The sequence below is a fragment of the Saimiri boliviensis genome, chromosome 3 (assembly GCF_048565385.1).
Source record: "Saimiri boliviensis isolate mSaiBol1 chromosome 3, mSaiBol1.pri, whole genome shotgun sequence".
NCBI lineage: Eukaryota > Metazoa > Chordata > Mammalia > Primates > Cebidae > Saimiri > Saimiri boliviensis.
The window spans coordinates 145,700,134-145,727,406 of NC_133451.1; the positions used below are offsets into that span (position 1 = coordinate 145,700,134).

Below are 27,273 nucleotides of genomic sequence, written 5' to 3' on the forward strand. Positions count from 1 at the left end.
GAATGTGATGAAGAGAATGAATCCAAGCTGGAAAATACTCTTCAGGATATTATCCAGGAAAACTTCCCTAACCTAGCAAGGCAGACCAATATTCAAATCCAGGAAATACAGAGAACACCACAGAGATATTCCTCAAGAAGAGCAACCCCAAGGCACATAATCGTCAGATTCACCAGGGTTGAAATGAAAGAGAAAATGCTAAGGGCAGCCAGAGAGAAAGGTCGGGTTACCCACAAAGGGAAGCCCATTAGACTCACAGCAGATCTCTCAGCAGAAACCCTACAAGCCAGAAGAGACTGGGGGCCAATATTCAACATCCTTAAAGAAAAGAACTTTCAACCCAGAATCTCCTATCCAGCCAAACTCAGCTTCATAAGTGAAGGAAAAATAAAATCCTTTGTGAACAAGCAAGCACTCAGAGATTTCATCACCACCAAACCTGCTCTACAAGAACTCCTGAAAGAGGCTCTACACATATAAAGGAACAACCAGTACCAGCCACTCCAAAAACACACCAAATGGTAAAAAAGCAGCAACACAATCAAGAATCTGCATCAACTAACCAACAAAACAGCCAGGTAGCATCAAAATGACAGCATCAAATTCACACATAACAATACTATCCCTAAATGTCAATGGACTAAATGCCCCAATCAAAAGACACAGACTGGCAAATTGGATAAAAAGCCAAAACCCATCAGTGTGCTGTATCCAGGAAACCCATCTTACATGCAAGGATACACAAAGGCTCAAAATAAAGGGATGGAGGAAGATCTACCAAGCAAATGGAGAGCAAAAAAAGGCAGGAGTTGCAATTCTCATCTCTGATAAAATAGACTTTAAAGCAACAAAGATCAAAAGAGACAAAGAAGGACATTACATAATGGTAAAAGGATCACTGCAACAAGAAGAGCTAACGATCCTAAATATATATGCACCCAATACAGGAGCACCCAGATACATAAGGCAAGTTCTTAATGACTTACAAAGAGACTTAGACTCCCACACAATAATAGTGGGAGACTTTAACACCCCATTGTCAATATTAGACAGATCAACCAGACAGAAAATCAACAAGGATATCCAGGACCTGAACACAGACCTGGAACGAGCAAACCTAATAGACATTTACAGAACTCTCCACCCCAAATCCACAGAATATACATTCTTCTCAGCACCACATCACACCTACTCTAAAATTGACCACATAATTGGCAATAAATCACTCCTCAGCAAATGCAAAAGAACAGAAATCATAACAAACAGTCTCTCAGACCACAGTGCAATCGAGTTAGAACTCAGAATGCAGAAACTAACTCAGAACCGCACAGCTTCATGGAAACTGAACAACTTGCTCTTGAATGTTGACTGGATAAACAATGAAATGAAGGCAGAAATAAAGATGTTCTTCGAAACCAATGAGAACGAAGACACAACATACCAGAATCTCTGGGACACATTTAAAGCAGTCTCTAGAGGAAAATATATAGCAATGAGTGCCCACATGAGAAGAAAGGAGAGATCGAAAATTGACACCCTATCATCAAAATTGAAAGAGCTAGAGGAGCAAGATCAAAAAAACTCAAAACCTAGCAGAAGACAGGAAATAACTAAGATCAGAGCAGAACTGAAGGAAATAGAGACACAAAAAACTCTTCAAAAAATCAAAAAAACCAGGAGCTGGTTTTTTGAAAAGATCAACAAAATAGACAGACCACTAGCCAGATTAATAAAAAAGAAAAGAGAGAATAACCAAATCGATGCAATAAAAAACGATAAAGGGGATATCACCACAGATTCCACAGAAATCCAAACCATCATCAGAGATTATTACAAACAACTCTATGCACATAAACTAGTAAACCTGGAAGAAATGGATAAATTCCTGGACACCTGCAACCTCCCAAGCCTAAACCTGGAAGAAGCTGAAACCCTGAATAGACCAATAACATGGTCTGAAGTCGAGGCAGCAATAAAGAGCCTACCACCCAAAAAAAGCCCAGGTCCAGATGGGTTCACAGCTGAATTCTACCAGACATACAAGGAGGAGCTGATACCATTCCTTCTGAAACTATTCCAGACAATCCAAAAAGAGGGAATCCTTCCCAAATCATTTTACGAGACAAACATCATCCTGATACCAAAACCCGGCAGAGACTCAACAAGAAAAGAAAATTTCAGGCCAATATCCATGATGAACATAGATGCAAAAATCTTCAATAAAATACTGGCAAACCGATTGCAACAGCATATCAAAAAGCTCATCCACCATGATCAAGTAGGATTCATCCTGGGGATGCAAGGCTGGTTCAACATACGCAAGTCCATAAACGTAATTCACCACATAAACAGAACCAAAGACAAAAACCACATGATTATCTCAATTGATGCAGAGAAGGCTTTTGACAAAATTCAACAACCCTTTATGCTAAAAACCCTCAATAAACTAGGTATTGACGGAACGTATCTCAAAACAATAAAAGCTATTTACGACAAACCAACAGCCAATATCATACTGAATGGGCAAAAACTGGAAGCATTCCCTTTGAAATCTGGCACTAGACAAGGATGCCCTCTCTCACCACTCCTATTCAATATAGTACTGGAAGTTCTAGCCAGAGCAATCAGGCAAGAAAAAGAAATAAAGGGTATCCAAATTGGAAAGGAGGAAATCAAATTGTCTCTATTTGCAGATGACATGATTGTATATCTGGAAGACCCCATCATCTCAGCCCAAAATCTCCTGAAACTGATAAACAACTTCAGCAAAGTCTCAGGATACAAAATCAACGTGCAAAAATCACAAGCATTCCTATACACCAGTAATAGACTTCAAGAGAGCCAAATCAAGAACGAACTGCCATTCACAATTGCTACAAAGAGAATAAAGTACCTAGGAATACAACTAACAAGGAATGTAAAGGACCTCTTCAAGGAGAACTACAAGCCATTGCTCAACGAAATAAGAGAGGATACAAACAGATGGAGAAACATTCCATGTTCATGGTTAGGAAGAATCAACATCGTGAAAATGGCCATACAGCCCAAAGTAATTTACAGATTCAATGCTATTCCCATCAAGCTACCAATGACCTTCTTCACAGAACTGGAAAAAAACACCTTAAACTTCATATGGAACCAAAAGAGAGCCCGCATAGCCAAGTCAATTCTAAGCAAAAAGAACAAAGCGGGAGGCATCACACTACCGGACTTCAAACTATACTACAAGGCTACAGTAATCAAAACAGCATGGTACTGGTACCAAAACAGAGATATAGACCAATGGAACAGAACAGAGGCCTCACAGGAAATACAACATACCCACAACCATCTGATCTTCGACAAACCTGACAAAAACAAGCAATGGGGAAAGGACTCCCTGTTTAATAAATGGTGTTGGGAAAACTGGCTAGCCATGTGCAGAAAGCAGAAACAGGACCCCTTCCTGACACCTTACACCAAAATTAACTCCAGATGGATTAAAGACTTAAACATCAGACCTAATACCATAAAAACCTTAGAAGAAAATCTAGGCAAAACCATTCAGGACATAGGTGTAGGCAAGGACTTCATGACCAAAACGCCAAAAGCAATGGCAACAAAAGCCAAAATAGACAAATGGGACCTAATCAAACTCCACAGCTTCTGCACGGCAAAAGAAACAGTCAGTAGAGTGAATCGGCAACCAACAGAATGGGAAAAAATTTTTGCAGTCTACCCATCTGACAAGGGGCTGATATCCAGAATTTACAAAGAACTAAAGCAGATCTACAAGAAAAAAACAAACAAGCCCATTCAAAAATGGGCAAAGGATATGAACAGATACTTTACAAAAGAAGACATACAGGAGGCCAACAAACATATGAAAAAATGCTCATCATCACTGGTCATCAGAGAAATGCAAATCAAAACCACATTGAGATACCATCTCACACCAGTTAGAATGGCGATCATTAAAAAATCGGGAAACAACAGATGCTGGAGAGGATGTGGAGAAATAGGAACACTTTTACACTGTTGGTGGGAATGTAAATTAATTCAACCATTGTGGAAGACAGTGTGGCGATTCCTCAAGGACCTAAAAATAGAAATCCCATTTGACCCAGCAATCCCATTACTGGGTATATATCCAAAGGATTATAAATCATTCTACTACAAGGACACGTGCACACGAATGTTCATTGCAGCACTGTTTACAATAGCAAAGACCTGGAACCAACCCAAATGCCCAACGATGATAGACTGGATAGGGAAAATGTGGTACATATACACCATGGAATATTATGCAGCCATCAAAAACGATGAGTTCACGTCCTTTATAGGGACATGGATGAACCTGGAAACCATCATTCTCAGCAAACTGACACAAGAGCAGAAAATCAAACACCGTATATTCTCGCTCATAGGCGGGTGTTGAACAATGAGAACACATGGACACAGGGAGGGGAGCACTACACACTGGGGTCTGTTGGGGGGAAATGGGGGAGGGGCGGGGGGTGGGGAGGTGGGAAGAGATAGCATGGGGAGAAATGACAGATACAGGTGAGGGGACGGAAGGCAGCAAAGCACACTGCCATGTGTGTACCTATGCAACAATCTTGCATGTTCATCACATGTACCCCAAAACCTAAAATGCAATTAAAAAAAAAAAAAAAAAAAAAAGAAAATCCTGCCAAGTGATGGGAATAAATAGGATGCCCATCACCCAGAGGTTTTCTTTTTGGGAAAGTAAGACCACGGGAACTAACCAAAGCCCCCTTGCACCCAAATCTTAGCAAGCATAACTACAGCAGCTAGCTATCTGGGTGTATCACAATCATCCTTTTCTCAATTCCACAGTGTCACCTCAGCATTCGGCTTATGATAAGGAGTCCATACAACTCCCTCAAGATACATTTTTGTCTCAAACTCAATTCTAAGCTTTGGGTTAAAGCTCTAGGAAAGAAAACTAGATCTGAGAGATCCAGAGGCAGACGATAATGGAAGGCAAAAGGTACAGCACAGGTGAGCATGACTTATTCCAGCTGATTAAGCTAGGTTTCTCCTTTCATGGATAAAGGTTACACCAATATCCACGGCATACGTGAGGTCTAGGGAAGGCAAAGGCTACTGACAACAGGGGAGATAGGACATATGTGGGTAAGAGTAGATATTCCCATCCCCTAGACCTCCCTTGTTAACATAGGTGAAAGCCACTTTGACACCCATGGATGGCACCCTGTATTGGTTGCTGGGACTTGGGGATATAAGAACAGAAAAAAGAAAGAGATGCTTCACTTTTTCTCCCTCACGTACCCTGGGTATTCGCTAGGAAGAGAAGGGAACTGGGATGCTTCCGTCCCCTCTTTCTAAATGAGCAGCCATTCACCTTTAGTCTGTACCCCTTTCAAATGCATTCTGAACCCCTAGGACTCCTTTGAGAAGAAAAAAAAAAAAAAAGCCTTCTTTTTCCTCCTCTATCCCCCTTCCTGATGGGTGTGTCTCTGTACTATGGGATACTCCCAGCTAATGCATCCTCCAAACTGGGAAAAGTTAATTTCCCAAACCTTAAACTAGTTGGCTTAGGATTGAGGTTGGAGGAAGGGAACACAGAAGAAGGCTTACATGCCGGAAAAAAAGGGTAAAAGTCAGGCTTTGGCCTCCCTCTCCCTGTGCAAACTTGGGGACGTCTGAGCTATACTTACCCCCAATCCCGTTTTGTTTTATACACATTTTCTAATAACCTGGTTTGTCTATTCGCCATCAAACTCAACAGTCATGCAACTGGAGCCTCAAATGATGGCACCTTTTGCCAGGGACTCTTAGATACGCCTCTGAGGGGAATCTGCTGTTTTCCCAAAGCAGAAACCCTTCTCAGCAGGAAAGATTTAAGAATGGTCTTTGTCCTCATCCTTATTCTAAAGGCCATTAGATGTATTTCTTTAGAGTGGGCAGTAACAGATATGGGAGAAGCCTAGACTTTTCAGTTCCTGGGTGGTGGCCTGGAATTCAGTCCATAGGCACCGCCCTCTCACTTTGCTGGGAGTCTTTTTTTTCTTTCTTTCTCTCTGGCCAATTAAATTCCATTCCCCTCACCCTTCAATGTGTCCATGTTCCCAATCCTTCCTGGTTTTGTGACAAGAACTTGGTTTAGCTGAACTAGGGAGCAAAGTTCTGCTTCAGTAATGTATACATAATTTACCACAGAGAGGCTAAATATCTGCTCTATTTTCTCTAGAGAATAAATTATATTTATTAGAATAAATCCACATGCTTTTGATAATGCCTTTATGTATTTAACTGTAATATTCATAAATATACCACAATCATGTTTGTTTAGCTTATTTTACAACCTCTTAGGCCTAGAAAGTCATATCCTAATTATGAAGCCTGAATAATAACACATTAATATGGCTAAATATGACAGTGTATCTCTAATAATGGTTCCCAATAAGAAACATGAAAGGATCAGAACTCCTATGCATTATTGTGCCTTACATGTTGCAGATGCTGAAAAAATGTTTCATTCACAAGGCAGACACTCGCTGAACACTCCGTTTTGCTTGTTTTATTATTTACTTATTTTCTTCTTCTTTTTTTTTTTTTTTTTTGAGACGGAGTTTTGCTCTTGTTACCCAGGCTGGAGTGCAATGGCGCGATCTCGGCTCACCGCAACCTCCGCCTCCTGGGTTCAGGCAATTCTCCTGCCTCAGCCTCCTGAGTAGCTGGGATTACAGGCATGCGCCACCATGCCCAGCTAATTTTTTGTATTTTTAGTAGAGACGGGCTTTCACCATGTTGACCAGGATGGTCTCGATCTCTTGACCCCGTGATCCACCCGCCTCGGCCTCCCAAAGTGCTGGGATTACAGGCTTGAGCCACCGCGCCCAGCCTATTTACTTATTTTTTTGAGACAGAGTCTCCCTCTGTGCCCAGGCTGGAGTGCAGTGGCACCATTTTAACTCACAGCAGCCTGGAACTCCTGGGCTCAAGCGATCTTCCCCTCCTATGTAGCTGGGGCTACAGGCACACATAATCACACCTGGTTAATTTTTTAAACTTTTTGTTGAGACATAGTCTCACCATGTTTCCCAGGCTGGTCTCAGACTTCTGGGCTCAAGACATCTTCCTGCCTCAGTCTCCCAAAGTACTGGGATTACAGGACTTTATGTCAAGTCAGAAGAAATTAAGGCAAGGGCCACTTCCAAATCTGTTAAGACCCATTCACCTGCATGTGCAGTTTTGGGATTTGCTCCTCAAGAACTCTGAGCACTTCTAGATGAATCAAGTTCAAAACTTTTCTTTTAGAGAATCTGGCCTGAATAAATAAAAGTTGAACCAACTTCTAACTTTTTATCTTTACTATGCTCCATGTAATGTCAAGTCTTCATAGCTCATCTAACAAAATCTAACACCTTATGCCAGGAGTTAATTTTTCTTTCTTATATATAAACATACAAGAAAAATGAATTTTTGGATATTTATATGACATAATGCCATAAATTCAGTGGATGCTCATAAATACCTGCTGTGGTATCTAACAAATGTTAATTATAAAATGGTAATCAGACCCTACCCTGTAAAATGTTTTACTGTTTTGATTCAGTTGCAAATATACAGAGATTTAAAAGGATTTAAAATACCACAGATTAAATTGTGACTCAGAGTTAATCCTTGAGGATTTAAGAGAAGTATGAAAAAAATTTGTATTTTAAAGAAGCGTTTAAGAAAAACATATACAATAGGACAGCAGAATTGGAAAACTGTTAATGTATCCTACAAACTGTATTTACAAGTGTATTCCATATACTTCTCATTTCTTCTACAGTACAGGCATAGTAAAATCGAATAAACCAGCTAGATTTTCAGTTCTGACCAAAAAACACTACTCACTGGAAATACTTCACTATATGAAATAGTATAAATTCTAGCTTTTCACTGTAACTACTAAAATAACTTTTTCAGGTGGTTGTTTTTATAGATACCCTTTCCTTTAACACTTTTTCTAAACTTCATGGCTATACACTAAATGCACTGAGTGATTCATCTTAAGTGGGAAAAGAAAAATAGCCTGGCCAGGCAGTCACGTCTGTCTGACTTTGTTTTATTAACACAATGGGACCATCTCATTTTTAATCTTCCACTTCTCCCACCTGTAAATGACAAAAGTGTCTTACTCTCTTTTATGCTCACAATCCTCTCAATTCTCTGAAGAGAGGCCAGAGATTTCATTATGTTTGCTAGCAAGATCATGAAAAGATGTTTCAACAGCCAGGAAAGTAACCCCAATCACTCCAACCACAGTAACATGCAAAGGACTTTCAAAGGGAAGAGGGAACCACTCTACTACTTTGGCTCAGATAATGCACTATCTTCAAAGTTGTATAATCTTTGGGATTATTTTATTCATGTTAATTTGACTATGTACTCAGCTCTGCATACTTTAAGACAATCATTGCACTGTGTGTAAATATTCTCTAACATTACATTTCTGACCAAAGCTAAGCAACTGGTCTGAAAAAAGAAACTTCTGTTCTACTTTGTAAAGACATGTGATTTACACTACTGGTAAAGGAACAGACCGTTTTGCTTTCTGCCTTGCTTTTCTGACTGACTGATCTTTCTAAATAATGCTAGTATCAAGCTTCTAAGAACCAAATATTAGTTTAGGGTTTGCTTATGTGTGTGAAATTATTTCCCATTTTTTAAATCAGAAGGGCATGAAGAGATAATTAATATCCATTAAAGGCTAATAAGCTGCTGGAGCAAACTCCTAATTGAAATTTACTTAGGAAGCTATTAAGTACTGCTAAGGAAAGCCTTTCTGTGAACAAGCTTCCAGTGAAGAGCAGATGATCATGTGATGAGATCCACAAGTAATAAACTGGCCCACGTGACCCTTAGCCTAATGTACAGTTTATCCTATTTGAAACTATAATACCCTCATGTTAGTATCCCTCACAAAAGTTGGGGTGCCAAGATAATGCCTCTAAACATTCAAAATAATTACTTAAAGAAATCCCAAACAGCAGAAGAGTTGAAGCCCTAGGAAATAATTCTACTCTTTGTTATTGGTAAGGTAGAACATTTCAAACTTGATGTGATAAGCTTTTTGGTTTTGTAACCACTAAATTACTCTATCTGAGCATGCAGTAATAAAACTGTGGTGATGTCATGTTCTTTTCAGGTGACCAGATAAGATTCTTTTCTCTGAAGATGGGCTGTATTTACTGATAGAATAATTCTTTTGGCTTCCAGTGTGAAAGTTTACCTTTATGTTCACAATGAAATGTAAACAGGTCAGAGTTACTCTGCTCCTATTGATTAGTGATTTATCTGGTGTGCTGAAGAATTTTTCTTTCTGTAAAGATAAGCATTTCAAATAGAACTGTCTAATTTAGCAAATAAGAGTCTACAAAGTCATTAATACTAATACCATTTTCTCACTTCTAAATACACCATTTTTTAAGGAAGAACATTTTAAAAAGGCAAATCTAACAAGGGCATAGAAATAAGAAAGAAATAGCAGTAGTTGCAATTTTCTGTGAGGCAACCTGCATGGCAGTTTTTTCAATTTATTTACTCAACAACTGAAGACCCTTAAACGTAGCATGATCTGTTTAACCTGTTTCAAGTAGAACAACTTTATTTGTCATGATACTCTCTTTAGTAGATTGTGAAACAGGCTTAGAGACTCTAACATAAACCTTTAGGCAATGCTGACAAATACCATAATTCTTATCCAGAGGTTTGAAGGCCTAAGAATCACTTGTGGGGAATTTTAGAAATCTTGGTGACTGGGTCCCACCACAGGAAATTCAATAAATAAAGATCTTGAGAGCAGTGGTTTGGAAATGTGCAATTAAAAAAAAAAAAGAAAAAGACAACAAACTAAAAATTCTCTGGTTGAACTGGTTCTCAGGAAAATGGAATTTAACACCACAAGATACCACTAACACCCAATGGAATAGCTAAAGTTAAAGACTGACAACATCAAACGATGAGAATGTAAAGTAAACTTACACACTGCTGGTAGGAAAGCAATTGGTTCACTAACTTTGGAAAACTAAAGCTGTTAAACCTATTAAAGCTAAATATACCTATGTAGTATAACACAGCAATTATACTCATGGGTATATACCCAAAAGAACTAAGTGTTTATGTTCATATAAAGAAATATTCACTACAGCTTTATTTGTATAAACTAAAAATTGTAAACAATGCAAATATCAATTGACATTCGAATAGATCCATATTTTGATATATTCACACAATGAAATGCTACAAGGAATTAAGAAACTCTTGTTACATGCTACGACATGGATGAATCTCACAGACTTAATATTGGGAAAAAAATGGTTCCATTTATATGAAGTTCAAGAATAGGCCAAACTAATCCATAGTAATAAAAGCAATTTTTTAAAAAGTTAATTTGGGTGAAGGCTTTACTGGCAAGAGGCAGGAAAAAACTTTCTAGAGAAGAAGTGTTCCATTTCTTAATCTGAGGGGCAGTTATACAGACATCTGTATCTACATGTAGATATAACTACACTCAACTGTATGCTTAAGATTTGTGCCCTTCATACCAATAAGTTATATCTCAATAAAAAAGTAAATAAAAAGAAATGTTAAAAAGTACTCAATTAAGATTACTTTCCAGGAAAGGAAGTGTATGTATATTCTTACATGTTAGTTTATACCTACTTGACTCAAGGTGAGAATATCAGAGAATTTTCCTTTTTTATTTTTATTTTATTTTTATTAAGCCACTATGATCTGGGCATTTTGAGAAAAGCAACTGAGAGGCAGCTTTCTAATCCTGCATCTAATTAGCCCAGAGGCCTTTATATGAAGTTAGTGAGCTGCTTTCCGATACTTGTTTAGCAGATCTAACAGCTTCCACCTCGTGCTGTAGAAACAAAAATAAATCTGTACATTTCCAAGAAAAACAAAGAAATTAGTTTCTATCCTCAAATCTACTAAAGAAAAGCATTCATAGGAACCATACACAGTTTAATGAGCTAGGACTTAAAAACAGATATAGCCTGCCAGCATTTTGAGTATTCAATAATAGCAGTGGTCACCTGGGGCAGCGGAAATAACATGTTAACGATATTTTGAGAGGTTCCTGGAATCAAAACATAGGTCAGATTTTTCCCTTTTCCTTTTGTTTTCAGGGGAAAATCAGTTATTCTCACAGGGATTGGGGACGATTATTTTCTCAGACTGTGATAACCACACATGGTCTATTTCTTCTCACATCTAGTCTGAAACTAGTATAGTAAAAAACCATCTTGTACTCTTAGCTAATTTTCAAGCCAACAGTAGGAGGACAGTCAGCTTTGTGAAACAGGAAGAGCACAGGGCTCGGGACAGATCAGGGTAAAAACAAAAACATCTATTATTTAGTGATTGGTGGTGATATCTATTTGGACACAAAAGAATATAAAGCAGGTAGTCAAGTCAGTGGAAAAACAAAGGCATTTTGTTTACCTTGTCATATTAAACTGTATAAATATGATTACAAAAGATAATAGCAGTTCTCTGCTATTTAGAACTTAAATGTGTGAAAGATATTGAAGTCTTCTTTTTGCAGTTTTGCCACTATGGATCAAAAACCAAACTTACAGAATAAAATATGTTTTTGGCTGCTTGATACTACATAATGAAGAACTGTTCATGTTTTACAGATTTATTCCAAGAAAATCAACAAATACCTCAAAATAGTATATTAAGACACTTCTAAATGTGACTATTTGCGGAAATAACCAGAATGAAGTGAAAAATCTCAGTCACAGAATTTAAAAAGTAAATGCGGTTTCATTTAGATACAGCTCATGACCTCAATGTAGAACGTATTGGCAGATTATCTATTTATGAACACATAAAAATGACTCGTGATTAACACAGCTGTCCAACACACAGACTATATATAAGAAATGTGAATAATCATACTATGGATTTTCTTACACCCCTCCCTCCACCATGGATCTTGTAAAGATGAAAGTTCACAAATTGAGAGTTGCACTCAACCTAAATATACCTCTAATCTATTTTGTAAGGAATTGGGAGTTTTACCACTGAAAAGGTCACTGAAGCTTTTACCTTTTGAAACTTCACCTCTCCCTATTTGCTAGAAATTTTATAATGTGAAAACAGACATTGGGAGTGACTGATTCTGACTTCTAAAATCAACAAAAATATTTCTGCTAAGTACAAAAATAAAGTTCTCAGTACATTATCAGTTACAATCACAGAGCCACTGAAACTACCTAGGCTTTTCCTGACCCTCTTTAAGATTAAATCAGATGCTGCTGCTAACAATGCTTATCTAGTTCTTTAGCAGAATGCTTATGCACCAGCAGTATAATTCCTGGATTATTTGTCTCTCCTACTAGACTGACGGTAAGCTCTATGAACACAAGAACTATATTTATAAACTTCCACAGAATTATACTTTTATGTATGTATATATACATGTATATATATAAACCTGTACTCCTCAATTATTATAATGAATTATTTTGGCTATTTCTCTTAATGAATCCTCTCCCATCAGACGCTCAGCCTGTGCTGTTTACCTTTTGTCTCCTTGTCGCCTAATACATGTTTGTTGAATGAATTTCCACAGCCTAGTAGTGTCAGTAAACTCAAATAATTTGGCGAACTAATCAATCGATTTTCTAAAAGCACACCAAGCTTTCCTTCCCAAAGCTGAGTGGCTGTTTGTCAAGCTCCCAAATGATAAGAATCGTTCTAAGGTGGCCAGATAGACACGACGCTGTGCCTTAAAACTTGCAAAGTTAATCTCAGACAATTGAGCGTTAGAAATTCTTATTCTGGGTTCTCAACTTTACCCATCCTTGAATGGGCTTCAAAAAAATTAGACTCACATTCCTTGACTGAAGAATACCTCCTCTACGAGAACATCTCATTTCCTTTGTAAATACATTTAGGAGCATTGTAAAAAGAAGAGAGGTGGAAGAACATCTATGATTTAGCTTTTTGGATCAGCTCAATCTATACAGACAAGCAAGAGACAAAAGTCTGTTCTTATGTCCCCTCCCAAAACAAATTCTACATTGAAAAGGCAACAGGCAAAGGAACAAGAAGATAATAAAATGACAAATTAACAGATAATCCATTACATAATAAAACTAACGTGCTGTCTAAATCCAATAATTATCATTACTGACTAGTTGTTAACCATTAAAAACAGAGCTATTTTATTTGTAATTTTAACTTTGAAACCCTCCACTGCACTCAAATATAAATATAAATGCAAGCAGAAAAGGAAAGGGTTTTAACTCAAGTTAGAAGTAGCACCCCCATGCCCACTTACACTGTGACCATATTTAGTAATTTCACGAAAACAAATGAAGCCTTAATTCCTCCTGTGAAACAACTTCTTGAGACTTTTAATCACCAGAGCTCTGCTGAAGATTTCCATTTCATCAGCCCCCTTCCAGCTAAGCTGGATTTCTCCTTCTCTTGTAGAGTGCTGTCCCATGGGATTCTGAACTCCCTCATCAAGGGGTTTCCCCGACCCCACTGGGCAAACCCCAGCCCTGGCAGGCTCCTTTCTCCAGGGCTGCTGACTGGCCAGAGAGGAAGCAGCACGCTGGCCTGAGCTCATTAGAGATGATTAGTCCCACTCCAATCCCCATCTTGGTGTTGATTATTAACACAATTTTCCACCCCTCAAGGAATCTACAGCACTCCTAAATGGAGATGTTCGGAAATGCACACTTCTAAATGTGAGTATAACCTTTTCATCACAAAGATGAAAAGGTCAAAGACCTCGGTTCACCTTTATTTCTGATTCTTGGCTCTACAAAGCTACTTTGTACTGGAATCCTACCTACGTGTTTAGTGTTTGTTTAAAAAGAAAAAGCAGAGAGAGCCAGGCGCGGTGGCTCAAGCCTGTAATCCCAGCACTTTGGGAGGCCGAGGCAGGTGGATCACGAGGTCAAGAGATCGAGACCATCCTGGTCAACATGGTGAAACCCTGTCTCTACTAAAAATACAAAAAATAAGCTGGGCATGGTGGCGTGTGCCTGTAATCCCAGCTACTCAGGAGGCTGAGGCAGGAGAATTGCTTAATTGCTTGAACCCAGGAGGCGTGAGCCGAGATCGCGCCATTGCACTCCAGCCTGGGTAACAAGAGTGAAACTCCGTCTTAAAAAAAAAAAAAAAAAAAAAAAAAAAAAAAAGAACCCAAGGTCAGGTGTGGTGGCTCAAGCCTGTAATCCTAACACTTTGGGAGGCCAAGGCGGGTGGAACACTTGAGGCTAGTAGTTGAGACCAGCCTGGCCAACATGGTGAAACCCCATCTCTACTAAAAATATAAAAAATTAGCCCAGCATGGTGGTGCACAACTGTAATCCCAGCTACTGGGGAGGGTGAGGCATGTGAATCGCTTGAACCTGGGAGGCAGAGGTTACAGTCAGCCGAGATCGCACCACTATACTCCAGCCTAGGCGACAAACTGATGACTCATCTCAAAAAAAAAAAAAAAATTAAAAAGTACCTGAAGTAAAATTCCACTTGTAAAATTCTTCTTGAACCCTCTAGTCACTCAGCTCTTTCCAGAATGGGCACCCCAAATCTCAGTTCCTCATTCAAGATCTCTAAGCAACTATCCCTGAGCCTTTTTCATTCAGAGCCCTCCTGCTCCTGTCAAGTAAAATTTGATTCCTTCTCTGGATCCTTTCTTTCCCAAGTCCCTAAGCCTGGAGGGTTCAGTATCCCTCCTTTCATTTACACAGAAATACTATTTCTGTCAAAAGCCTACATTTTGCAATTTACTTTCATTTCAAAATCTTTCCTTCACTACCTCTTACCCAAACCTTGAGTCCTTCTTCCTTCCTCCATGTTCCTTGTAGGACCAGTACTAAGTAATTCATTTGTTTGGTACTTTTTCATTGTGTTTTGTGACGGATTCTCACTTGCATTTCATGGGTAATGATAATCAGCTTGGCTATTTCCTAACTTCATAACCCATTTATGTCTGAGGTTGTAATTTTTTGAATTTCTGCAATCAGACTTTGGCGATGACCTTGAGCAGTAGGATATAAATAACTCCCACATGCTTAGTGTTCCAATAATGGAATACTACGCATAAATGGGATATCTAATCTAGTTTTTGGAGACAAAGTCTTGCTCTGTTACCCAGGCTGGAGTGCAATGGTGCAATCTCAGCTCACTGTAGCCTCTGTCTCCTGGGTTCAAGTGATTCTCCTGCCTCAGCCTTCTGAGTAGCTGGAACTACAGGCGTGTGCCACCATGCCTGGTTAATTTTGTATTTTTAGTAGAGATGGGGTTTGCTGTGTTGGCCAGACCGGTCTTGAACTCCTGACCTCAAGTGATCCACCAGTCTCCCAAAGTGCTGGGATTACAGGCATGAGCCACTGTGCCTGGCCACAATCTAATACAGTTTTAAAATATATTTTTAAGTATCACCTAAAGAATTGGGTTGAGCTACATAAAAGTGTTTTTTTAATAGGTAAAAAATAGTCAAATATCAATAGTGTTACATGGTTAAATTGAGTATTTTTATTGGAACTCAATAAATTTCTTAAATGTCTTCTTGTTACCTTCTACCTCAGGATAATTATGTAGAAACTGCCTCACAATGTCTAAGTCTGTCTCTCTAAAACTTGTAAAACATTTCTCCCCAAACTAATTAAAGGATTCAGTGCTTTTTCCAAATGTCAAGTTCCTATTATAAAAATAAAACATTATATTGTGTAACTAAGATAACAAAGAATTGTATGACATTTCTAGAAATGTAGCAGAAAAGAACAATTCAGGTTGAATGGTAATATCTTAAACTTACCCTCTTCTGTAGGATTAAACCCACAGATGTCACAAATACAACGAACCCACTTATTCATCTCCTCCTCGCTGTCTGCTACCAAGTAGAAAATCCGGTCAATAGTGTTGATATCAAAAATGTAGCTGTTTTCAAACTCTTTTTTGTTAAATGTCAATCCAGCATCTACTTGTTGACACAAATTTAAATCAATGATACGAATAGGCTTCTTGGCATGATCATTTTTGTAATATTCCAAAACATCTGGATCTCCAGTTAAACGGCCACTGCGTAACACGAACCATCTCCGCTTCCATGCCTAGAAACAAAACAAAAATATCCATTCAGCATTGAGATAATGTTTTCAATAAGATGCACATTTATCAAACGAATTTTACAAATGCATTGTCTACAGAAAGTCAGTGTGTTTGTGTGTGTGTGTGTTTAACCACAGAATAATCTGCCACTCTGAAAGGCAAAGTTTACTGATACCTCAATTAACTTAATAATGTATATATATTCCGTATCTTCTCTTAAATTTCCTACTATATAATATCAAGGCAATAAATCAAGGAAGATTTAGTTTTTACTAAATATAAAAAAGTTATGGCTTCAACAAACAGTGTTGGGAAAACTAGAAATCCATGTGGAAAAGAATGAAGCTGGACATTATGCTAAGTGAAATGGCCAGTCATAAAAAGACAAATATTGTATGATTCTGCATATATGAGGTAGTTCGAGTAGTCAAATTCATACAGACAGAAAGCAGGAGGGTGGTTGTCAGGGCCTGCGGGTGGGGTGGGGAATGGAGAGTTATTATAGCATTTAATGGGCCTAGAGTTTGAGTTGAAGAAGATAAAGTTCTGGAGATGATGGTGGCCACGGTTGCAATGGCACTGTGAATGTATTAATACTTAATGCTAGTGAACTATGAGTTAAGAAGTTAAAATAAATTTTATGTTACACATATTTTGCCACAATTTTTTAAAAAGCAACAGATTTTCATGGGTTAATATCATGACATAAAGAATACACATAAAGCTGCTTCTTCATAAAACTTGCAGATTTTAAACATTTAAAAGATTTCTCTCTCTCTCTCTCTCTTTTTTTTTTTTTTTTTAGATGTAGTGGCAAGGAGTAGGGAGGGGAAAAAGGGTTTCAAAGCTTTTTCTGGCTTCTTGCCTGGGAAGCAATTGATTGTGTCTCTCTTTTAGCCACACAGCCTGTTGTTCAAACACTACACGAATAAGACCTGTATTCTTGAATATGGGATTTAACTCTTAATATTTCTCCTCCTCTTCCCAACAAATATACATGGGCAATCTGGGCTACACTTACCACATACCCCTTCCACAAATTCTGATAAATTCTGAGTTTAATACTACACCTAGAGAAGCCTAAAAATTATTTTACTAGCTCCCTCCCTAAATCTATATTCACCAAATAATAAAAGCAGAACCAGATGACAAACAGCCTTCCTCGTCAGCCTTAAATCCCAACATCTGAGCCTGGAAACAAATTTACACCTTACTCTTCTTCGAAGTTCTTCCTCAGGGAAGCAGCTAGATAGTTAAGAGGCCTATTTTAGCAAGTCTCAGTCATTTACCAAGAGACATTCTCTGCTTCAGATTGAACATTCTAGGTAAGACTGCCTCAACAGGACACTCAGGCTAGGTGCTGTGGCTCATGCCTGTAATCCCAGAACACTGAGAGGCTTAAGTGGGCGGATCACTTGAGGTCAGGAGTTCGAGACTAGCCTGGCCCACCTCTATCAAAAAAATACAAAAATTAGCTGGGCGTGGTGGCAGGTGCCTGTAATCCCAGCTACTCAGGAGGCTGAGGCAGGAGAATTGCTTGAACCCAGGAGTCAGAGGTTGTAGTGAGCTGAGATCACACCACTGCACTCCAGCCTGGATAGAACAAGACTCCTCAAAAAAAGAAAAAAGAAAAGAAAAAAAAGAAGCAGGGAGCGGGGACATCCTGGGAAGTGGAAGTACTCAGAAACAAGACATCTTATGAACCCCAAAGGAATAAAACATTCCCTTTGCTACTTGTTGGAAGAAAAACAAGTATATAATTCATTATTCCTACCTTCAAAGAATTGGCTAATTGTGACAAAAATATTTAACATACATGAAAATACTTGAGACTACAGCAACCCAGACAAAACGTCTGCAGAACTATTGCTAAATGAACGGGCCTTCCTCTATAGAAAAACTTAGGCAATCCTTTAACAAGAGGATTACTAGAGAAATTTCAAAGGCCTACAAACATTATATAGGTCTTTAATATCATTAGGTCTTTAATTTTAAATTAACCTCTCATTCTTCAAGTAGCTCAAAGGAAACAGTAAATAATTCATGTCTAAGGAGAAGGCAGGGTAGAGTCCTATAGATGTTTTAGATAATACTGAAAAGTCATAAAGTGTTAGATTCACATGATTTTAGTGCTATTTTTGGACTATAAAAATCCATTTAATATGCATCTATTCACTGCAAAATAAATATCATCTCTTAGTAAAATTATGCCTCTATGGATACTTCCCTATCAAGCAGTAAGCCTTAAAAAGTAATGCAGAAGTAAAGCAAAAGAATACAGAATATTATGTTATTTATGTTGGACCCTCAAGAAATCATATCTTTGAGTTAGTGACTTCTCAAGATGGTGAAGCTTCATCTTTAAAAACAGAAATGACTTTTTTTTTTTAATTGTACTTTAAGTTGTGGGGTACACGTGCAGCTCATGCAGGACTGTTGCATGGGTATATACGTGGCAAGGTGGTTTGCTGCCTTCATCCCCCCATCACCTGTATCTGGTATTTCTCCCCTCGTTATCTGTCTCTACCCTCCCTACCCTCCCACTGTCCCTCCCCTAGCCCCCCGCAACTGACCGCAGTGTGTGATGCTCCCCTCCCTGTGTCCACATGTTCTAATTGTTCAACACTTGCCTATTAGTGATAACATGCGGTGTTTGGTTTTCTGTTCTTGCGTCAGTTTGCTGAGAACGATGGTTTCCAGATTCATCCATGTCCCTTTGAAGGACACAAACTCGTCGTTTTTTATGGCTGCGTAATGACTTTTTAAAACTTTATTGTCTTGCATGCAAATCTTTCTAAAATGCCTTACTACATACTTCACCAAACATAATCCATTCTCCAATGATTCAGACTAAGTATTATAGGCATCCCTTTCTATACTGTACTTCAGGAGGCTCTCAGAGGCTGTTGTACTGTATGGAGTGTCATTTGTCCCTATGATATTAATAAATACTACTGTATTGCTGTGCTTGCATAGTTCATCTTTTAGGTACAGTTTCTTGTCTTTTTTCTCTCAATTTTTATCAACTGTCACTTTTCCCCTCCAATAATAGGGTTTATAGAAGGCTAAACTCTTACCTGCCTCGGGCTTTGCACATGTTTTTCCCTAAATACATTACATTCTTTCCCTCACTTTTTGCCTGGCCAACTCCAACCTTTAGGGCTTCTCTTCCCTGAACACCCTCAACACAACCAACTCCAAGGTAACGTAAAATAATAGGTAAGAAGAAGCACAGTTTTAGAGACCCTATTTCTTTTTTTTTTTTTTTTTTCTGAGATGGAGTTTCGCTCTTGTTACCCAGGCTGGAGTGCAATGGTGTGATCTCGGCTCACCGCAACCTCCGCCTCCTGGGTTCAGGCAATTCTCCTGCCTCAGCCTCCTGAGTAGCTGGGATTACAGGCACGCGCCACCACGCCCAGCTAATTTTTTTTATTTTTTGTGGAGACGGGGTTTCACCATGTTGACCAGGATGGTCTCGATCTCTTGACCTCGTGATCCACCCGCCTCGGCCTCCCAAAGTGCTGGGATTACAGGCTTGAGCCACTGCGCCCAGTCCCTAGAGACCCTATTTCTTACCTATGTAGTGATTTGTGTAATTTTGCAATTCAATTTTTCTTTGTATTTATTTGTATAGCATCTAACTCCCCAAACAGACTGAAAAGTTCAAGAAGATAGTGACCACATCTGCGTTATTTGCCATAGCACAGGATCTGGTACATAGGATATTTGTACAATAATAGAATTTTCCTGAGAGAACAGACTTGTAAAATTTTTGAGATTAGCTTTGATACATGGGCCACAATGAAAAGAGTGCTTTCCCAAATTATCTTCCACTTGAGAAAAGGAGCTCCAATACTGAATATATAGATAATAAAATAAACATAACTAAGATAACTTTACCAAAACACAGGCATGAAACATCTAGGGAAAATAGAAAAACCAGAAAAGCAAGCAGCATGTCCTTTTGCTACAGCTTATGTGTCATTCTTTGTTTTCCAGCTAACTGTAGCTCCCTCCTCAGCCATTCCTTGGCTTCCCTGTTGAAATCACATTGTTAAAATTCAAAAAGCCCTTAGGAACTAAAATAAATAATCAAGAAATGAGTAGCAATGAATTGAGGTGCACTAGATGTACTGGGCTAGTGATTACAGAGGCTGAGTAGACATTATACAAGACATGAACCCTTATGGCAGGAAATTACAGCATTAAAACACAGAATTTAGCCAAGTAGCACCTGCCATTTATTTATTTATTTTTAACATGGTCCAAATGTGAATGTTTGTCTCAGTCACAAAATGAGTCACCCTCATTGAATCTGGCACAGATTAAACTGGAAAACAAAAGCAATTACATAAACTACACACTTTAATAAAGCAGATACAAAGGTTCTCTGGATTATGGTACAAAGCACAATTTAGCCACAGAATAAAGCTTGATGCTCGACAAGAGAACTGACATCAGCACCCTTGCTAATCACAGCACAAAAGTGTCTCTATGTTTTGTCAGAGCACAAAACGGGCCCACATAAATCAGTCTTTGTTATCTGAAAATATCTGAGATTCTTAAAGTTTGTCCTATTTTTATCCTTGCTGCCTTGGTAGCTCCAGAGAAAGCCGTACACTGCCTTGCCAGTCCTGCAAAGCAGTAGCAGACAAAAAGGACACTTTCTAGAAACCTTCAGAACCAAATACTCAAAGTAATTTTAAACAAAATTCACAAAAAAATCATTGTAATGATTAGACTTCCATTACAAGTAATGAAGAAATGGAAATTTGCAAGATGTCTGCATAGTTGAGAAGGACTATGAAAAAACTTATTTTGCAGTAATTTCTTTTGTTCAATAGTCGCTCCAATTTTGAGTTGAACAAATAATGTCCTTTACAAGAAGTCAACAGTTAAGTCTGCATTTTGGAGTAACTTAAAATTACCAAAATCTGAATCCAATTCCCTATGCTCAGTGACTGCTTCCTCTGCTATAGGATAAAACCCAAACTCCAGCAGGGTACACAGGACCCTTCAAACAACTCCTGCCTCATCTCCACCCATAAATCTCTCCAGCCTCACATCTTGCCTCTCTGCCTTGCAACCACATTGGAAATGCCTGCAGTTTCCAAACACTCTGCTCTGTCCTGCCTTTGGCCCCTCGGCACAAAATCTACCCCCTAGATTCAGCTCAGTCCTTTTTGGGGCACCATCCCTGAGCTGGCTCTCAGCTCTCCATTTCTACCTTGTTCCTAAATCATTTGATATCTGTACAATTGAAAGTACAGAGGGCTGGAGCCGTTTTAACCTTTCGTCTTTCCTATTCCCTGAGCAACCCAAGGAGGTGCTCAGTATCTGCTAAATATGCAATCAAAAATTTTTGAGGCCGGGCGCGGTGGCTCAAACCTGTAATCCCAGCACTTTGGGAGGCCGAGGCGGGTAGATCACGAGGTCAAGGGATCAAGACCATCCTGGTCAAATGGTAAAACCCCGTCTCTACTAAAAATACAAAAAAAATTAGCTGGGCATGGTGGCACGTGCCTGTAATCCCAGCTACTCAGGAGGATGAGGCAGGAGAATTGCCTGAACCCAGGAGGTGGAGGTTGCGGTGAGCCGAGATCGCGCCATTGCACTCCAGCCTGGGTAACAAGAGCGAAACTCCGTCTCAAAAAAAAAAAAAGAATGTTTCTTTTAAAATGATGTTTAAAAACACCTCTCATATGTCTGTAGAGTTTTAAAAACAAATTAATTTGTTTACACACCTCTACCCTTGCCTGACCATTTCTTGAATGGACTGGCCGGATTGCAGTCATGCCGCTATCCCTGTAATGCATAAATAGTATGAGAGCTTCTATATTTTTATCCTTGCCTCAAAAAAATTTATTTTTATTTTTATTTTTATTTTATTATTATTATTTTTTTGGTGAGATGAATGATCATCACAGAGAGCCACTGAGATTAAATGGAAAGATTTCGAGGTGCGGGGGCGAGTAAGTTCAACATCGTTATTAAAGTCCAAACTCCTTCAGCAAGATGGCATACAAGGTTCTTCCAAACCACACTTATCTGTCTCATCTCTCCAAACTCTCACCTCCACAGATGGCCTCAGACAGCACCCACATGGTCCTTGTTGCTTTTTCAGTCTGAAACACCTTATCTCCCTCACCATGAGCTTCTACTCATCCTTCAAGATCTAGCTCAAGACCAGTTCTTTAAAGCTTTCCTCAACTTCCCCTGAGAGAAGGCATCAGCTCCAGCTCCTTTCAACTCTAACAAGCCCATTCACTTAAGCACTTGAAAAAGAACTCTGATCACTGCATCCTGGAGTCTCTCCATAGTTGTTAAACCCTAACAAAGTATACTTCATCCAGATAGCTGAAGAGCAACACTTTCTACATTCCTGAGCCAAATGCTCTTCTTCCAGGAAGGCTCATCACTGTAATTTTACTAACCTTTCCTTTTCTTAAGCGTGGGGGGAAAAGTACACTGAAATTTTTTATTTTGAAATCTCTTAAAAGGTATTTCGCAACTGATATTTAAGGAAAGACCATTACTGTGACTTCTTTAGAATTCGAAATTTCAATACACTCGCAGAAATCTGTAAGATGTCAGGGTTAAGATGTGTGTTTCACAAGATGAAAATGCTATTTTTGATTAGATAGGTTGTAATCTAATTTTATCAGCAGAATAATGGTCAAATAAACTACGGGACACCTACACAATAAAGCTAGGCAAGTCATTCAAAAAGTGAGACAGATCTATATACAGGAGCAATGCCCCCAAGATAGTTATTTAAAAAAAAAAAAAAAAAAAACCAAGGTGTGGAATTGTACATATGGCATATAATTCCATTTATGTGAAATAACTGTGTGTTTGTACCAACACAGCACAAGCACAAATTGTGTGTTTGTACAAACATAAACTATATTTAGAGAACAGGTCTGGAAGGACACATATGAAGTTGTTCACTGTGATGACTAGCAAATAGGCATGAAAGGGCCAGAGGAGTTTCATATTTATATTTTATATACTTTTTATTTTTTCAAAATGTTTCCATTTATCGTTTTTATAATTTTAAAAATTACATGTTTAAAATAATCTAGGAATGATGTGTACAAAACAAAAAGTTTATGTATATATAGGGAAATGCTATTTTATTACTCTGCAGTTAGTGAATAGATATTTAACCTTTCTTTTAAATATAGAATTCCGGGACACATGTGGAAGGAGCCTTAGCCAGGAAATAGCCTAGACAGATAAAGAGTAACGACTTTGTTTTAAAGACTGACACTTAGGGGGTTAAACAAACAAATAAGGAAAGTTGGGAACACTTAAAATAGAGGTATAAATTTATTTTTCTTTCCTTAAATCATTATAATATATTGCTTTAATTTTCTTTAAAAACCATGCAGTAAATGGTAACACATTTAGATATTTAAATATCTAAAATAAGCACTTTGGGAATTACTTTGGCTATTAAAAATACTTCCATAATACTATTACTAGGGTAAATAAAATAAAGAAAAACAAATTAACCATGAAGCAGGGACAAAGGAAAACCATTTGCTTTAAAAGACTTGAGTTGTTTTCCAGGAAGCACCATCTTTTCTCATAGAGCAAAATAAGGAAAAAACAGGCTCGGTGGAAGTTTCCACTCCACTGGCTCTATCATTATGATCATCTGTTCCAAACACACACAAGCCTAAAATTTCCTGTTTTCAAACTATTGTCACCATTTTTTAGCCTGTGCTATCCGAGCTAACTTTAGCTTAGTAATATAAACAAAAGAATACACTGAAAATAATGCAGAACATTGCTTAGATCTAAGCTTTCACTGTTCCATAAACTTAAAATATTAGAGTTTATATACATTGCCTGGATACAACAAATTAGTTGGAAATAAAACAATTTCATGAGAAGAAAAAAATAAAATTTAACTCAGAAATACTACAGTAGCTGGAAAGACTTAAGGAATTTTGGATTATCAATAATAGTACATTTACTTTACTTGTTGAAACTACTGCTAAATTAATGCCTACCTCAAAGCCTACGAATAAACACTACATAAAACCCTAGGCATAAGCACTACATAAACAGAAAGCCAAAAAAAAAAAAATAGCTCCTTAGAATTTAATATACACAGGTGGTTCTTAAACCTTTTCTGGGTCATAAACTGCTTTGAGCATCTGATTAAAGCAATAGAAACTTTTCTTAGAAAAAAGCCATGTGGGTAATATTGTACCGTTTCAAGGGTTCACAGGATCCCTGTTAACATGTTAAGAGCCCTGAAAATAGGACCTGATTTTAATACATCTTACTACAGAGAAGAATTTGGTATGAAGCTGGTCTGCCTTGGACCCCAATTAAGGAAATTTATTTATTAAGTTCCACTGTAAAGTATGTCACCTCATGGCCGTATTAATTCTCAATATAGCATTGTGGGGCAAGTTGAGTGTATTTTTACTTGAAAGTACCATTTTGCTGGGCACATACCTATAGTCTCAACTACTCTGGAGGCTGAGACTGGAGGATCACTTGAGCCCAGGAGTTCTGACCTTTAGTGTGCTATGCCAATCAGGTGTCCACAGTAAGTTCGGCATCAATATGGTGACCTCCAGGGAGCAGGGACCACCAGGTTGCCTAAGGAGGGGTGAACCAGCCCAGGTAGGAAACAGAACAGGTCAAAACTCTTGTGCTGATCGGTAGTGGGATAATGCCTGTGAATAGCCACTGCACCCTGGCCTGGGCAACACACACAAACACACAAAAAGTACCATTTCACTTCTCTCCTCATATTCCCAATTGTTGGGGCTGTGCCCACACTCTAACTGGTGGTTTTGCAGGCTTCCTTACCCTAACCAAGAGGAGGCTGGAAAAGTGAGAAACTGGCTAGGAGCCGAACAAAGTTAATTAAACACAATGTTCCATGTGAGTAGGACAGTGGCCTGGGGTGACTTACAGCTCAGTGTGTACTGGGAAGAAAGGCCACTGGCCTTGGGTCCACTGGATCTTGCCCTTTTCTTACCGCCATGTGCAGTCAGTCAGTGAGCTCAGGTCAGGATGTAGGCATAGGAAAATGGGGGTATGGAGTTCACACCATCTTTTGAGACTGGCTTTCGGCCTACTTCTGTCCAAGACAAGAGTCAGTTGGAGTTTACATACAATGGGGCCAGCTAGAAATTTGGAACACGAGTTGCAGCTAGTGAAGTACAAGTATATACCTACCTCTGTCTTCTGCTCATCTCCCTAAGAACTTGTGGAGGCAGAAGTGGTGCAAATGTCCAAGCAGACTCCTACCAATCTAGCTGAATACAACAAAAAATGCCAATAAAAAGCCATGGGCAATGCCATGAGCTCCAACACATGTCTATAGTCATTGAACCATTAATTCCATTTCTAGGAATCTCAGCAAAGTAAATAATGCAAAAATGTGGCTAAATACCTAGGCACCAAAATATTCAGCGCAGTATTGTTTCTGTAAGTAAACATTTGAAACAATCTAAATATTCAGTAGAAGGTAAGTTAATCAACTATCCCAGTTTTTCTAAGACTGTCCTGTTTTTAGCTTTGAAATTTCCACATCCTAGAAAATGGCTCAGTCCTGGGCAAACCCAAATGGTTAGTCACTGTAGGAAACTGAGTAAATAAACTATGATATATCACCATACAGGAGTCTTACACAGCCATCAAAGTGATGCTAAGGAATGACATCTTCTTAAAGAGTTTTTTTTTCTCCCCATGGTTTGCAAAATTTCCAAAATACTGAGAAATCATGATAAGAAACTGATCTTTTCCATTTGAAGTAGATGGAATTTGGTGTGAAGGAATATTGGCAATATCTTTCTTTCTGCAAATTCTGGCTCTCCTGTCACTTCAGAGAGATCAAGCTGACTACTCCGGGATGTCCACAGCACCTCATGCAAACCTCCATCATGGCACTCTCCCTCGGCATTTCAATCAACCCTTTGTACAGCTACTTTTGTTCCCCAAGACTCTGTCTTATTCCTCTTTAAGTGTTCAGCATAGTGCACAGTATACAAGTACTTGGTGGTTAAAAGGCATGGGTGAGCCGGGAATGATGGCTCAAGCCTGTAATCCCAGCACTTTGGGAGGCCGAGGTGGGCAGATCACGAGGTCAAGAGATCAAGACCATCCTGGTCAACATGGTGAAACCCCGTCTCTACTAAAAATACAAAAATTAGCTGGGCGTGGTGACGCCTGCCTATAATCCCAGCTCAGGAGGCTGAGGCAGGAGAATTGCTTGAATCCAGGAGGCGGAGGTTGCGGTGAGCCGAGATCGTGCCATTGCACTCCAACCTGGGTAACAAGAGCGAAACTCCATCTCAAAAAACAAACAAACAAACAAAAAAAAAACAAAAAACAAAAAGGCATGGGTGATAACTGTTACCTGAATAAATGAACAAATCAATGAATGTCTTCATTCATTTGTTGATGATGCTTCCTCTGTTATTCACTAACTTGGTCTTCAGTTATAATGGATGACGCAACAAACCAATAGTGGGTTTTCTTATTGTTATAAGAATTCAGCCATAAACTCTCAAATATCCAGCCCACAAGGCTCAGTGAACAAAAAGTGAAACTAACTTAATCAGGGAATAAGTCAATATGAACCCTGGAAATGAAACTGTGCCAATATGCTAATATTAGGTGCACAGTGACTACAGTACTATGAGAAGGTCCACACATTTTAGTCACTGAACATCATTTGTTAGCATTTTTATGTGTGTATGTGTGTATGTATACATATATATAGTTATATAGTCTCTCTCTGTATATCCATACATTTGTGTGTGTGTGTGTGTCTATAATGACTTCCCAGTGTCTATAATGACTTCTCAGAGGGTAGAATGTAACGTCATTACAGAGAATAAGGACAAAATGGCATATGCTATAAAGTATAATGTCAATGTCCATTCGACATTTAATAACATCTTATTTAAATAAAGAACAAGACCATGAGAAAATATAAAGTGCAATTTTATATATATATATATATATATAAAACAAGACCATGAGAAAATAAACATTGTTGTTTATGCAGTAGAAAATTCACATCACCTCTCAAATTAAAGACACAAAAGTTTCGCACACAGAGGCAAATTCTAATTGCAGTTTTAGAGAAGTGCTGTCTGACAGAACTGTGATAATGGAAATGGTTGT

At 38.5% G+C, this 27,273-nt stretch overlaps 1 protein-coding gene across 4 annotated transcripts in view; it reads right to left on the reverse strand.

The window, feature by feature from the left end:
* Positions 1-27,273, reverse strand: part of GAB1 (GRB2 associated binding protein 1) — a 159,313-nt gene that overhangs the window by 50,676 nt on the left and 81,364 nt on the right. For all 4 annotated transcript variants that reach the window (XM_010338639.3, XM_003928018.4, XM_010338640.3 and 1 more), the window contains exon 2: positions 15,818-16,112. In XM_010338639.3, coding sequence (XP_010336941.1) covers positions 15,818-16,112 — 295 coding nt within the window. The remainder of the gene's footprint in view (positions 1-15,817; positions 16,113-27,273) is intronic.